Source organism: Pomacea canaliculata, linkage group LG7, assembly GCF_003073045.1.
Source record: "Pomacea canaliculata isolate SZHN2017 linkage group LG7, ASM307304v1, whole genome shotgun sequence".
Taxonomy (NCBI): Eukaryota; Metazoa; Mollusca; class Gastropoda; order Architaenioglossa; family Ampullariidae; genus Pomacea; species Pomacea canaliculata.
Genome location: NC_037596.1, coordinates 8805444 through 8818493, shown reverse-complemented (window position 1 = coordinate 8818493; position 13050 = coordinate 8805444). Strand labels below are relative to the sequence as shown.

Sequence of the window (13050 nt, the reverse complement as noted above, 5' to 3'; positions counted from 1 at the left end):
TACCACCGAGAAAGATCAGCTTTCGTGTCCTCAATCCGGGGACTCCGCTGTCAGGCACCAGACCGTGGCATTCGCAATAGGTCGTCTTTCCCGGCACGGCCCCCGACCTTGTGACCTCCAGCTTGGTCATATAGCCACTGAGGGGGAGGAGGAGAGGATTTATATTGTGCATTTCCTTGAGGAGTCGAAATCGATGCACTTGATAGGAGACCATGCTGGGTCAGTTAGTAAAACAAGAACACGAAGCAGTGCAGACAGGAGTGAAGAGGGGAGAAAGGAAAACAGGATGACCGAAGGAGAAACAAGCATGCGGCCAGAAATAAAGCATAAAAGACGCAGAGCAAGAACAGTAAGGATGGAGAGTGTCATAAATCTGCAACGGAAGACGAGCAGGTGGACTAGTCATTTGACTACAATCACAACTACAGGTAGTCTTCGACTTACGACGGGGATCCGTTTTTAACGCGGCATCGTAAACCGAATTTCGACGTAAGTCGGATCATACGTTCATACAGTACTGTAGCATAATAACAGTACAGTACTGCAAACACTTAGCCTATCCAAACACCTATCCTCACACAGTACCCTACATAATTATCAATAAACATAAGTACAGTAAAATATTGTAGTACAGTACGTTTAATAATGAAATACTGTACTGTAAGTGTTGTAACAGTAATAAACAGTGTTACGTTAGGCAGACGTTTACAAAGCAAGCCTGTGTCATCCACGTTGAACACTTGTTGAGCAAGTAACCACCCTCCTCAATTATCTTAGCCAATGCATTAGGAAACTCAGTTGCTGCTTTCTCATCAGCACTAGCAGCTTCACCTTGCACTTTAATGTTATGGAAATCGGCACGATCCTTAAACCTCAGAAACCAACCCCTACTCGCCACAAATTCTTCACTTTCACTTCCTTCCTTCTTTTCTCTTTTCAACGCCTCAAACAGTCGCCCAGCCTTCTCCTGAATAACCATAAAACTCACAGGGATACGGCGTTGATTTTGGTCTTCCAACCAAAGCGCCAATAATCTTTCCATCTCAATAATAAGCCCACTACGTTGCTTTGTTATCACTGTCGCTGTAAGTGGGAATGAGTGTCGTAACCACGAAACGACGTAACTCGAGACCGTCGTAACCCGAGGACTACCTGTATTGACAACTGTGTTGACATGTGTACGGAGTAACACATACGGAGAAACTAAACAAACTGTTGGTGGTTAACCTGAAAGTCTGACAGATCGTCAAGTAGATCGCTCAACAAGAACAACGTGAATCCGTCTTGTCCGATATACAATCACTATCACAAGAGAAATATACTGATAAGTGAAGTTTATGTATTTAAAAGGAAGTAAAACAACGGATAAGAGGATGTGGTGTATTGAAGAAGGTTAGGAACATGTTCGCTCTTCTCAGGAGTAAAGCTCAAGGAATGTGTAGCTTCAATGCACACAGAAGGGGATTGCCCTAAATGTTTTCATGACATTCAGGTGAGAGATACAGTTACACAAGCGACCTCTAGTGGCCTAGATCCATTTTCTCGTCTCACCTTTGTGTGTAAAAGGAAAAGCTCTCGTTATTACAGTGTAGTGGCCAGTGCTCGCGCAGACGACTGTGTCTCAGGTCAGTATCACACTGTTCAGTTGCTTATAACATGTAGTGGCTAATTACTTCTAGTAATGAACAGAAAACAAGTAATTATTAACTTTTTTTATTGTTTGGTGGCTCACGCGTCTGGTCAGCTTAGTTCGTGTTTCTAGTTTACACGCCCTACTCAACTAACCGTCTGTGTGACTTCTGTGGACAGGGTTATAAAAGGTCAGCTAGTGAACTCAGCCTGTATACAGATCGTACAAATTTAGTAAAGAGTTAAAGGTAAACGGCTCAGCTAGAAATGGCAAATACTTCAAATAAATTTTGACAGGATAGAGGCTGCTCAACACATTTGAAGATAGCAGAAGCAGCTTCCACTGTAAAGGTAGAGAGAAAATACAGCCCCACCACCTCACCCCCCTTCCCATACACAGAGAATCAGTTCAGCAAAGTTATTTTACTATACATGGTTGTGTATGTATAACTGTCCAGTCTCAGGGAACAGATATATATACGGAAAAATACATACAAAGAAACAGACGCCGTCACGACTGACCGATCACTGGGTAAAGTGTATGCAAATAATCCGACAACACAGAAATACCTGGTTATCATCGAGCTAGTGCTATTTTGGGCAGCAACTCATTTGGGACTCCGGTTGGTTTTCCCGTTATTAGCTGTATCTTTACTATCACATTACAGACTTATATAAAGTATGTTTTCCGGTCAGAAGACTGCAAGAGACGGAAACAGAAACGACAGAATACTAGTCAATAATCATTTTCGTGTTAGTAGCTGTTATTTAATATACACCTATACCCGAGCACACACACACTGTATGTTACATACAGTGAGAACAAACACACGTGCATACCGTGCTTTACACCGTGTGCGGACGTTTTGCCGCATTATGTCAGAGAGAGAGAGAGAGCTTACTTACTTCTCAAAGAATGAAAGTAACTACTAGATTACACAATAATTCTTTATTTCAAACAAATTTTACACACAGACTTCACAGACAGTTCACTTTGATTGTCACAGATTATGCGCAACAGCTTTGAGAAAAAACATTGATACAATGGCGAGAGAAATGTGTGAGCTAACGGTTCACATGAGGAGGGATAGTGAGAGTTCACTGATACATTGATACAATGGCGAGAGAAATGTGTGAGCTAAGGGGCGTCACACACTTGACTTCGGCTAAAGGTCCCGCGTGAAATGCCGAAATGAAGTGCCCCGCGTCGAAACGTCCAGCGGCGAAACGTCCGTCGGCGAAAAGTCCGTGTACCGCTTTACACAAACCTGTGTCAATTCATGGAAGCTAAGTGAAGAGTAGATGCCTAGTGGAAAGGACAGAGAGGCAAAGATGAAGGAATATTGGACCCAAAAAAGTCTTCGAAATAACGATTATAACCTTACCTGGATATTTTTGTTTTCTGACACATTGCCTGGTGTTGTGTGGTGTGTACCACTCTCATGGCCACTACCTTTCATACTTACACTTACCGTCAGCACATTGCAGTCTGTTGTCTTTCTTGCCCGCAATTTCTCTACTGATGGTCTTTGCACCTTCAGATCCACTCCAATGCGGCAGTCAGTTACTGCAACTTAAACATTATTTTTTGTGAATAGTACTTGAAAGTTTACTAAAACAGTACTTGGCACTTTAAGAAAGTACTGTTCGTGTTCTGTTCATGCTCTGTCATCTTTTGTTTCATCTCAACAGCAAAATACACAAATCGTTTCTTATTCCTTTGACAGCCTTTTTCCTTTGTCATTACATCCAATTTAATTTTTAATTCTTCTCGTGCTACTTACATCATTAAGTACAAGGCCCACGTCTACCAATACAGATGACTCAAGCCGTGTTTCTATTTATCAAGAACATCGCTAAACCAGTTTGATGAAGAAGATACTTTACAAAAAAACAAAGGAAGATATCGCAATACACAGAAAGATCATCACAGAAGCTGCTGTTATTCTAATTTTATGTTTATACTTTTTCAAGGGTTTCCTCACATGTAATTTTCTACTTTCAATTTATACTTACTTATCCGGCTTTTCTTTCAAGATTATGAACACTATTCTTTCTTCTGCAAAGATTTCAGAACAAACTGTCAACAAAAAATAAATAAGCAAAAAAACTTTAAACTACAAAATATAAAAATAAGCATTAAGACAAAATGGTGATTTCTTTCAAAATCAGGTTCACAGCATATTACTAAGAGACAAACCCAAAGTGGACAACTTTATTAAATCTTTTTAAATATTGAATAATAAATTATTAAAACATATACCGCTATAAGTAGTTTGGCAAGTTACTATGCCAGATTACTCAAATAAGTATACATGCTTTCTACACTAATTCATCTGCTAGACATATTACCATACTTGTTGAAGATACTTCAGATGCCACGTAAACATCCTTTCAAAGGCCTATAAAATGTTACTCAATTCACACTATAATAACATGGTTACATGGGCTTAGCAACTATAAACTATACACACCACATGTACCAGACTGTACAAAGACAGGGTGTTGCCAGCATCCACTTTTTGAGAGAATTTCAGTTACGATTAATGGATTGCTTTATCGAGAATTGCAGAACAAGTGGATGTGTAGCTAAAGATTCTTTCCCCATAATTTATACAATATAATACAGAGTCTAGCATATAGAATACAGTTCTATCATACAGAGTAGCTTTCTTCAAAATGGCAAACATATTGATAAGAGAAATGCTCTGATAAGATTTCGGCTAGGTGTTTCAGATTTGAACTACCATGAGCTCCTCTTTCCTGTGCTGAAAATAAGTAAAGTGCCCTTATTGTCAGGATGAAAAAACCGAAATGCGCAGATGGCCTATTTAATAAATTGATTCTGATTGTGATTCTAAAAATGCGACTACAAAGAGCCAGTGCCACTTGCATCTTACTAAATCATCAAATTAATTTGTTATGATGCAGCTTCCTGCTTAAGCCGACATGGACAACTCGTGTACGACCAGGCAAAAGCCTGAACAGACCAGGGATGAAGTGGAAACAGGTAAAAGGCTAAATAACAGACAGCAACTACCTTCTGTGATAATCTCTTTGCTTTCTTCACTTGCTATCTTGTAAGTGGCTGGTCTCAATAACCATGTTGATCTCTCTGTCTAAAGTATGGGGCTATAAACGTGACATAAACATGTCTGTGTGTGTGTGGCGGGGGTGTAAAGTGTAATTGAAAACTGAGGGTAGGTTGTTATTATTCCCGTGTGAGCTTAGTGTGTAACGTTTAGTCATTGGAGAAGCAGAAGTAAAACTATGGTTAGGGAATACGTAGCTACTGAAGTAGTGAGAGAACTAAGCTCATGAACAACTGCATCAACTTCTTGAGGTTAGTTTAAGAAGACAATCACCTTCACGTGAAGCAGCATTTGATTGTTGATGACATTTGACAAGATTCGGCTGACTACTGATCTTGTCCTCGACCATTTCAGCCTTCATCTTGAAATCTTTTAATTGTCCTAGTGATCTGCCTTTATTGTTTAGAAAAAACAGTTTCTCGTAAAGAATAGAATAAGAGACTGGTTGGCTTCAGTTACTCACACGCCATTTAAGAAATATTATAACCATTGAATTTTTATTAGTCAAAATAGTCGGAAAAACTATTAAACGATACTGAAGCAGTGAGTGGGTGAGAGAATGTTTACGCCTCACGTGGTTAACAACACCACTACCACTCGGTTACCTATGTCAATATACACCTACTTTCAATTAATTCTCTTCTTTCCCAACCTATATTCTGTGTCAGTTTCCTGGTCTTTAACTTGACTGACATCCAAAACAGATATTTCAAACCTTACCCAACCTGAAATAAATCTATGAGAAGGAACTATACCCTTAGAAGAAGTGCTTCAAGCTAACATCTCAGTTAAATATTGTAAGACTACCTTTCATTGTAGAGTGAGTTTTGTGAACCTGTAGACAAAGGCCACGTGTTTCCTGTCGTTCTCACATAGCTTTCAATTTGTCCCTCATTTATTGTATTAATTTATATTTTTACATCTTTTGATGCTTTTAATGCGTAAATTGTACAAAAAAATTAATGAATTCATTAAAGTTAATGTACAAAAGATAAAACCCATAGTAGTTACTTGTTCTTCTACAGGTCCGAAGGACCCTAAAACAGATGTCAACAACACGGCTCAACGCATATACTTCCGTCGTATGTCTCCACAAAATGTTTTCACTAAACTGTCGATGAGATTAATTATCATTAATAGTTCCTTTTGGTCTCTAACGCAAGGTCTCAAAAGTTGTTATTATTAGCAATAACGGAGAAGAACATGGTTCGAATTTGATAAACTATAATTTACAATTTATAAAATTACAAACACATCGCACTTATTATCATTCTTCTCAGATTCTGGTGCATATCGCTTTCACCGTACATTGCTTACTTCTAGCGTATTCGGAGAGAAAAATAAAATCATAAATTCTAGCTTTTACCATTTTGTCTGTGTTGGCAGGTGATGGCCACAGTGACAGTAAGTATTATCTATTTATTGAAGCTATCACACCATAAAACACATAAACAAACACGTATGTACACACGCAAACACACACAAACAAACGCTTGCACACAAACAACTTAACACACTGAAGGCAGAAGTTCTTTTTGGTAAACTTGATGATTTCAGAGTAGCGCTTATTTACTGTAAACCTTTTTATTCCATTTGTTCCTTTTTATCATTTAGTATTATCCCAGGTGTCCAGTCACTTAATCCCCAGACACTTCATCCCCTAGACTTTTAATCCCCAGACACTTCATCCCCAGACACTTAATCCCCGACACTTCATCCCCGACACTCAAGAACAATTTTCATATCATATTGTTGAAGAACATTAAATTTACTAGCTTATATGAACTTTAACTAATGTTGTTGATGTTCAAATGACGTTGAAGTTAATAGCATGATTTGAATTTGAATTTCAATTAAATTTTTCTCTGACTTCATAATTTTTATAGTTAAGGATTTAGTTTAGGGATTAAGTGTCTGGGGATGAAGTGTCTGGGGATTAAAAGTCTAGGGGATGAAGTGTCGGGGATGAAGTGACTGGGAACCTTATCCCACGCATATTCCTATGTAATAGAAATCGCTATTTGTTAAATAATAATCATTATCACAGTGGCTATAATTTTGCATTTTATTGAATATAAATGCTAATTATTATTTTACAGAAATAAGAAATTTAATTCAGTGGAACCTTGGTTAGCGAACGCCTCTGATAGCGAATATTTCGGATAACGAACAGAAATTGTGTGAACCACACGTGACCGACCAGCATGTCATCATTCGCGCTCGTGACACAGTTACTATCAGTCGTTCCTTATCTATGAGCATCCTTCTTATTTAGTGATTTTTGTGCTTTTTTTTTAATAAGATAATCCTCAATAATGGCTCCAAAGAAGATTAAGAGCAAATAATAGTAGTGAGGTAATGACAAGGAAGCGGCCAACAAATGAATTGAAAAAGGAAATAATTTCAAAGTATGAAGGTGGCATGCGTCTGTCGGATATGTGATGTCGTATTACCGAAGAGTTTTACAAAAAGGCAGAAGGAGCAGACACTGGACAAGTTGTTTCCTTTAACCTCAAAGCTACAGAAAAGGGAAGTCACCCCCGATTTTATAATGTCACGTGTGCTCATGGAGAGGGAATAAAAGCACTAACTCCACATCTTCCTCCCTACACCTCCATCCACCCACTCCATCAAAACGACACGTTTTCTGATGTTTAAATGCATTTGTTAATGTTTTGATATTTATTTAACTCCATTTATATTGTATTATAACTGTTCTCATTTAAACAATACCTATATATATATATAGCCTGTAACTTTCAAATATTAGCGAGTCAACAGGGGCTGGGAACCAATTAAATCTATTTCCTTTATTTCCTATGGAAAAATTGTTTCGGATAACGAACATTTCGGATAACGAACAGCTTTCCAGAACGGATTGTGTTCGTTAACCGTGGTTCCACTGTACATTAATTTTTACTCTTTCTTATAAATGGTGACTTCCTGGCAAGTCACAACATGATACTTACTTTCTCTTGCTTCATATAAAGCTTGTAAGTAACCTTGTTTAATTTTCTCTCGTTCTGTATGTGTAAACCTTACTCTTAAACACAAATAGAAACCATCATAAAAAAATGGGTTGCAAAAATTTGAATACTTAGCTGATGTTATTCTGCTTTCTTTACATTTTTTTATTTGATGCCGAAGATAACAAAGAAAAAAAATTAATGTCGGTATTATATACCATAGTTAATGACTGACACATATTTGGCAAGACTATCCCTTAATTTTTTTTTTTTTTTTTTTTGAAAGCTTTGCAAATGTGGTGGACTTATAAGACACGCCCGCTTGTCCGCTTACATTTTAATCTCTCCATCCGTTGATACCACACTCACATTCATCAAAGTTAAACTCAGTGTAGGAACCTCGGCGTTTTTTTTTTTTACATGATGATGTTGATGTGATTTTTAGTTTGTAAAAATGATAAATCCATACTAGTTGCTTGCTCTCCTAAAGGTCTGAAGGACCCTAAACCAGACGACAACAACACGGTTCAACGAGCGGCAGGTGAGTCTGAAGGGTCAGCTCTACAGTCATTTTCACTAAAAGTGATGAGAAATAGCCAGTGTTCTATCAATATTTTAATTGTCAACCACAAGAAAAACCTATATGCAAAGTTTTTGGTGTTACTAAGAAAACAAGTGGTGACAGAAACAACATGCGAGGTTTTTATTTTGATGATGTGGAAACGTCACCAGTGTTCGTAGCGCAGTTTCCTACTTATTCTGTTCTCTTGACACACATAGACAACTATCTTACTGCAGTGTAAAGTGAGTGTAGTCAATACAATTAGGCAAACATATCTACTACAAAACATCTACTACATTACACGTAGACATTTATACACAAAATTGTATGAAACTTTGCTAACATATACATTTAATACAGTGTTTCAGTTAATACACACATTATATTTAATAGTTTTAATGTAATGCTAAATTTAATATTATAATTTATCAATGTATTTGTTTTTATGTTTGCTTTCATGCCAACAATAATTGTATAAATATTCTAGTTAGATGTCGTAGATTCGGTGTTGTCTGTTGTTCTAGTCATACATCTAAAGAAAAGAACAGGTTTATTCAACAGGTCTTATTATTTCACAGGTCAGACAATCCTCCCACGACCTTCCAGATGGGGTATTGTATTTGTTATTTAGTTATTGTTTTAATGATATATTATTTACCTATATATGTCAATGCTCTCATCTGCAACTGCTACTGTCACCGACTGTCGTAGATATGGACACAGGGACAGACTGTCTAACACAACAGCTAGTCGCTAATGACACTCGCATCTACTTCCATCGTATGTCTCCACAAAATGTTTTCACTAAGCTGTCGATAAGATTAATTATCATTAATAGTTCCTTTATATCTTTAACGCAAGGTCTTAAAAGAAGTTTGTTATTATTACCAATAACGGAGAAGAACATGCTTCGAATTTGATAAACAATAATTTAATTTAAAAAAATTACAAACACATCGCACTTACTATCATTCGTCTCCGATTCTAGTGCACATCGCTTTCACCGTACATTGCTTACTTTCTAGCGTATTCGGAGGGAAAGTAAAAAATAAATTCTAGCTTTTACCATTTGTCTGTGTTGGCAGGTGATGGCGACAGTGACAGTGACAGTGTGTGTATTACTCTATTTATTGATGACATTACACGATGGCCTCTGATTTCCAAGTCAGCGGGGGTTCTTTCGTTATTTATTTTTCTCTAAAACACATAAACAAACACGTATGTACGCACGCAAACACAAACAAACAAATGCATGTACACAAACAACTTAAGTAAGAGAAATCGCTATTTGCTTAATAACAATCATCATCATGATTATCATTATATATTTTTTAGCGTGTGCGGACGTTTTGCCGATGGACGTTTCACCGCCGGACGTTTCGGAGCCGGACGTTTTGTCGACTGGACGTTTCGCCGCTGGACGTTTCGGAGTCGGACGTTTTGCCGACCGGCGTTTCGCCGCATTATGTCAGAGAGAGAGAGAGAGCTTACTTACTTCTCAAAGAATGAAAGTAACTACTAGATTACACAATAATTCTTTATTTCAAACAAATTTTACACACAGACTTCACAGACAGTTCACTTTGATTGTCACAGATTATGCGCAACAGCTTTGAGAAAAAACATTGATACAATGGCGAGAGAAATGTGTGAGCTAACGGTTCACATGAGGAGGGATAGTGAGAGAGAGTTCACTGATACATTGATACAATGGCGAGAGAAATGTGTGAGCTAAGGGGCGTCACACACTTGACTTAGGCTAAAGGTCCCGCGTGAAATGCCGAAATGAAGTGTCCCGCGCCGAAACGTCCGGCGGTGAAACGCCGGTCGGCAAAACGTCCGACTCCGAAACGTCCGGCGGCGAAACGTCCGTCGGCGAAAAGTCCGTGTACCATTTTTTAGAACTGATTTCCCAATGTGTAATATTCCGTACACTAAAGACTACTAATGAGCTGACAAGTTTACAAGAACATGAGCGTCACCAGATAATGCCATCATAAAATCATCATCATCATCATCATCATCATCATCATCATCATCATCAACATCATCATCATCATCATCATCATCATCAAACAACCACACACACTCCTATGTTAAAGCCGCTAAAGCGTTTTCTTTGTTTACCTGATGGTGCTGATGTGATATTTTCTTTTACTTTTCTATTTTGTTTGCTAGTTGTACATGTTTAATAGCACTATTTTCTTAAACGAGAAACGGAAATGGATGTGTAGTACTTACTCCGTTACAAAACCAAGATCACAAAATACAATCAAAGTTTCAGTTCTTGTAAGTCTGACACTACTTAATGGCGGGCAGCACCGCAGTCTTCAAGTCCTTTAGTCGCCGTTGTATTGGGGTTTGATAAGAACTTGTGATGCTCTGTCATAACACACAGAGCAGATTGAAAGCCTCATATTCTTTCTTATTTAAATACATTTTTATCTTTTGCCTTTTTTACTCTATACAAAAAGTATGATTTACTTTTGCTTTTTACAGTTATATCACAGTTTCATTAAATGTATATTGTATAAATCGTTTATACCAAGCGTGAATGTTACTCTTTCGTGTTATTACCGCATTTTATCTGCTGTAAATAAAGTGTTGGTAAGTGACAATAACAAAAGCATTTTCAGCATGAAAGAGAAATGTTAATATTTTTATTGTTTACTCTTATTTGACATGTTTCTTGCGTTTTATCTTTCCTTTCGCATTCTATGTGCCGTTACTGAATTCGTAAACGATAACCAGAAACATTTCAAACTGAAAAAGAAGTTTTAATATTTTAATGTTTGCTCTTTTTTTATATTGCGTCTTGCCTGCAACATGATACTTCGGTCGTCGTGTATAGGCCGTAAGTGTTCTTTTCTCTAACATCACCATTTCCATCCGCTACATTATTTTGTCCTCTGCCTCCTTCTCTCTCTAAACACCTCGCTCTTCTTAACACAAATAGAGATGTTTAACCATACAGTAATTGTACATGTATCTTGCGTTTTATCTTAAATTTGGCATTATATTAAATGTAAACTAATTTTAAATGTTATTTAAAGTATTATTATTTTGCACAAATGAGAAATTTAATACATGAATGTTTGCTCTTTCTTATGAATGGCGACTTCCCGGCACATCACAACCTGATACTTACCTCCTCGTGCTTCATATAAAGCTGGTAAGTAACCTTTTTTCAGTTTCTCTCGTTCTGTGTGTGTAAACCAGGGGTGGGCAACTTCTCCGGTCGGCGGGCCGGATAAGGGGAAATAAAGTCCTTGGCGGGCCACATTACTGGATCACATTACCTTAATCGCGTATTTATCTACCAATGCAACTGAAAACAAAGAATCAAAAGCCAAAGAAAACAAAGAACCAAAAAATAACTAACAGTCACTATTATTTGACGCAGTAAGCAAGTAATTAGTACATGTAGTGGGAGATTGCGGCAGAATGTGGCCGCGGGCCACATTATCATCTACGACCAGGAACAGTCTGCGGGCCTGTCAAAATCCCGTCGCGGGCTGGATCCGGCCCGCGGGCCGTATGTTGCCCACCCCTGTTCTACACGTACGAGGCAAGTAGCGGCAGCATGGTCATGTCAGTGACAACTGTATGTAAGGAAACTAAGCACAGACAGAACTAACATCAAAGCAACAGTCTCACGGTAAATGTCTACATCATGAGTTCACTGTAATGTCTTCCAACCTGCGACATCACGGACATACTGACCACTAGCAGCAGAAGTAGCAGCAACAGCCTCGTCATCTGAAGTAAAGTCACCGGGAACAGAGTGGACACAACCAGAGGTTGACAGCTACTAGTCACTTGAGAATACGCATTATTACAGCCACTAATAATATCTCTACAGCAAATATCAACAGATTGTTCTTATGTTTGCATTCATGCCAACAATAATTTTATAAATAATATTGTTCGATGTAGATTCAGTGTTGTCTGTTGGTCTAGTCATAAAATTCAAGAAAAGAACAGGTTTATTCAAAAGATGTCTTATTACTTCACAGGTCAGACAAGCGCTGATGAACTCCCTCAACCTTCAAGAATGGGTATTGTATTTGTTGTTTAGTTATCATTTCGTTGATGTATTATTTACCTGTGTATGTCAAGGCTCTCATCTGCAACTGTTACTGCCATATGCGCAAACTAAAGAATCTTTCTCCTATATCGACTGTCGTAGAGCTAGGACAAAGGGACAGAACTGCCTAACAGAACAACAGTTGGCATATACTCCCATCCACGTCGTATATCTCCACAAAAAATATTTTTACTAAGCTGTCGGTGAGACTAATGCTCATTAATAGTTCCCTTTGGTCTCTAGTGCAAGGCCTCACGAAGCCAACTTTCACGATAAAAGAGAAGTTTTAATATTTTAATGTTTGATCTTTTTCATATGTTGACTTCTCTGCACGTCACAACATGAACTTCGATCCCTGTATATCAGGTTATGAGAGTAAGTGTTTAATTCTTTCTTTCTTTCTCTCTCTCTCTAAACACCCTGCTTGTCTTAAAATAAATAGAGATGTTATACAATTTAGTAATTTTACATGTATCTTGTGTTTCATCTTATATTTCGCATTTTATTGGATGTAAATTAATTTTAAATGCTAATAACAATGAATACACACATTATATTTAATAGTTTTAATATTATACTAAATTAAATATTAAAATTTATCAGTCTTTGTTCTTATGTGTGCTTTCATGCAAACAATAATTGTATAAATACTCTGTTGTCTGCTGGTCTAGTCATAAATCTCAAGAAAAGAACAGGTTTATTCAAAAGATGTCT

The 13050-nt window shown here is 37.6% G+C and overlaps 1 protein-coding gene across 1 annotated transcript; it reads left to right on the top strand.

The window, feature by feature from the left end:
* Positions 1 to 1381: 1381 nt before the first annotated feature.
* LOC112568721 lies at positions 1382 to 9576 on the top strand. The gene is made up of 7 exons (XM_025246173.1): positions 1382 to 1625; positions 4561 to 4639; positions 5747 to 5803; positions 6108 to 6125; positions 8178 to 8228; positions 8828 to 8860; positions 9335 to 9576. Exons 2-7 carry the CDS (start codon positions 4579 to 4581, stop codon positions 9448 to 9450), a joined length of 336 nt encoding a protein of 111 aa, XP_025101958.1. The 5' UTR covers positions 1382 to 1625; positions 4561 to 4578; the 3' UTR covers positions 9451 to 9576.
* The last annotated feature ends 3474 nt before the right edge of the window (positions 9577 to 13050 follow it).

Bases quoted from the DNA above. Each gene is read 5' to 3' on its own strand.
- LOC112568721 (XM_025246173.1), top strand. From the start codon at position 4,579: ATGGACAACTCGTGTACGACCAGGCAAAAGCCTGAACAGACCAGGGAT. The intron at 4,640-5,746 runs GTAAAAGGCTAA...GTTCTTCTACAG, and splicing joins CAGGGATGAAGTGGAAACAG to GTCCGAAGGACCCTAAAACA. The intron at 8,861-9,334 runs GTATTGTATTTG...CTGTGTTGGCAG, and splicing joins CCCACGACCTTCCAGATGGG to GTGATGGCGACAGTGACAGT.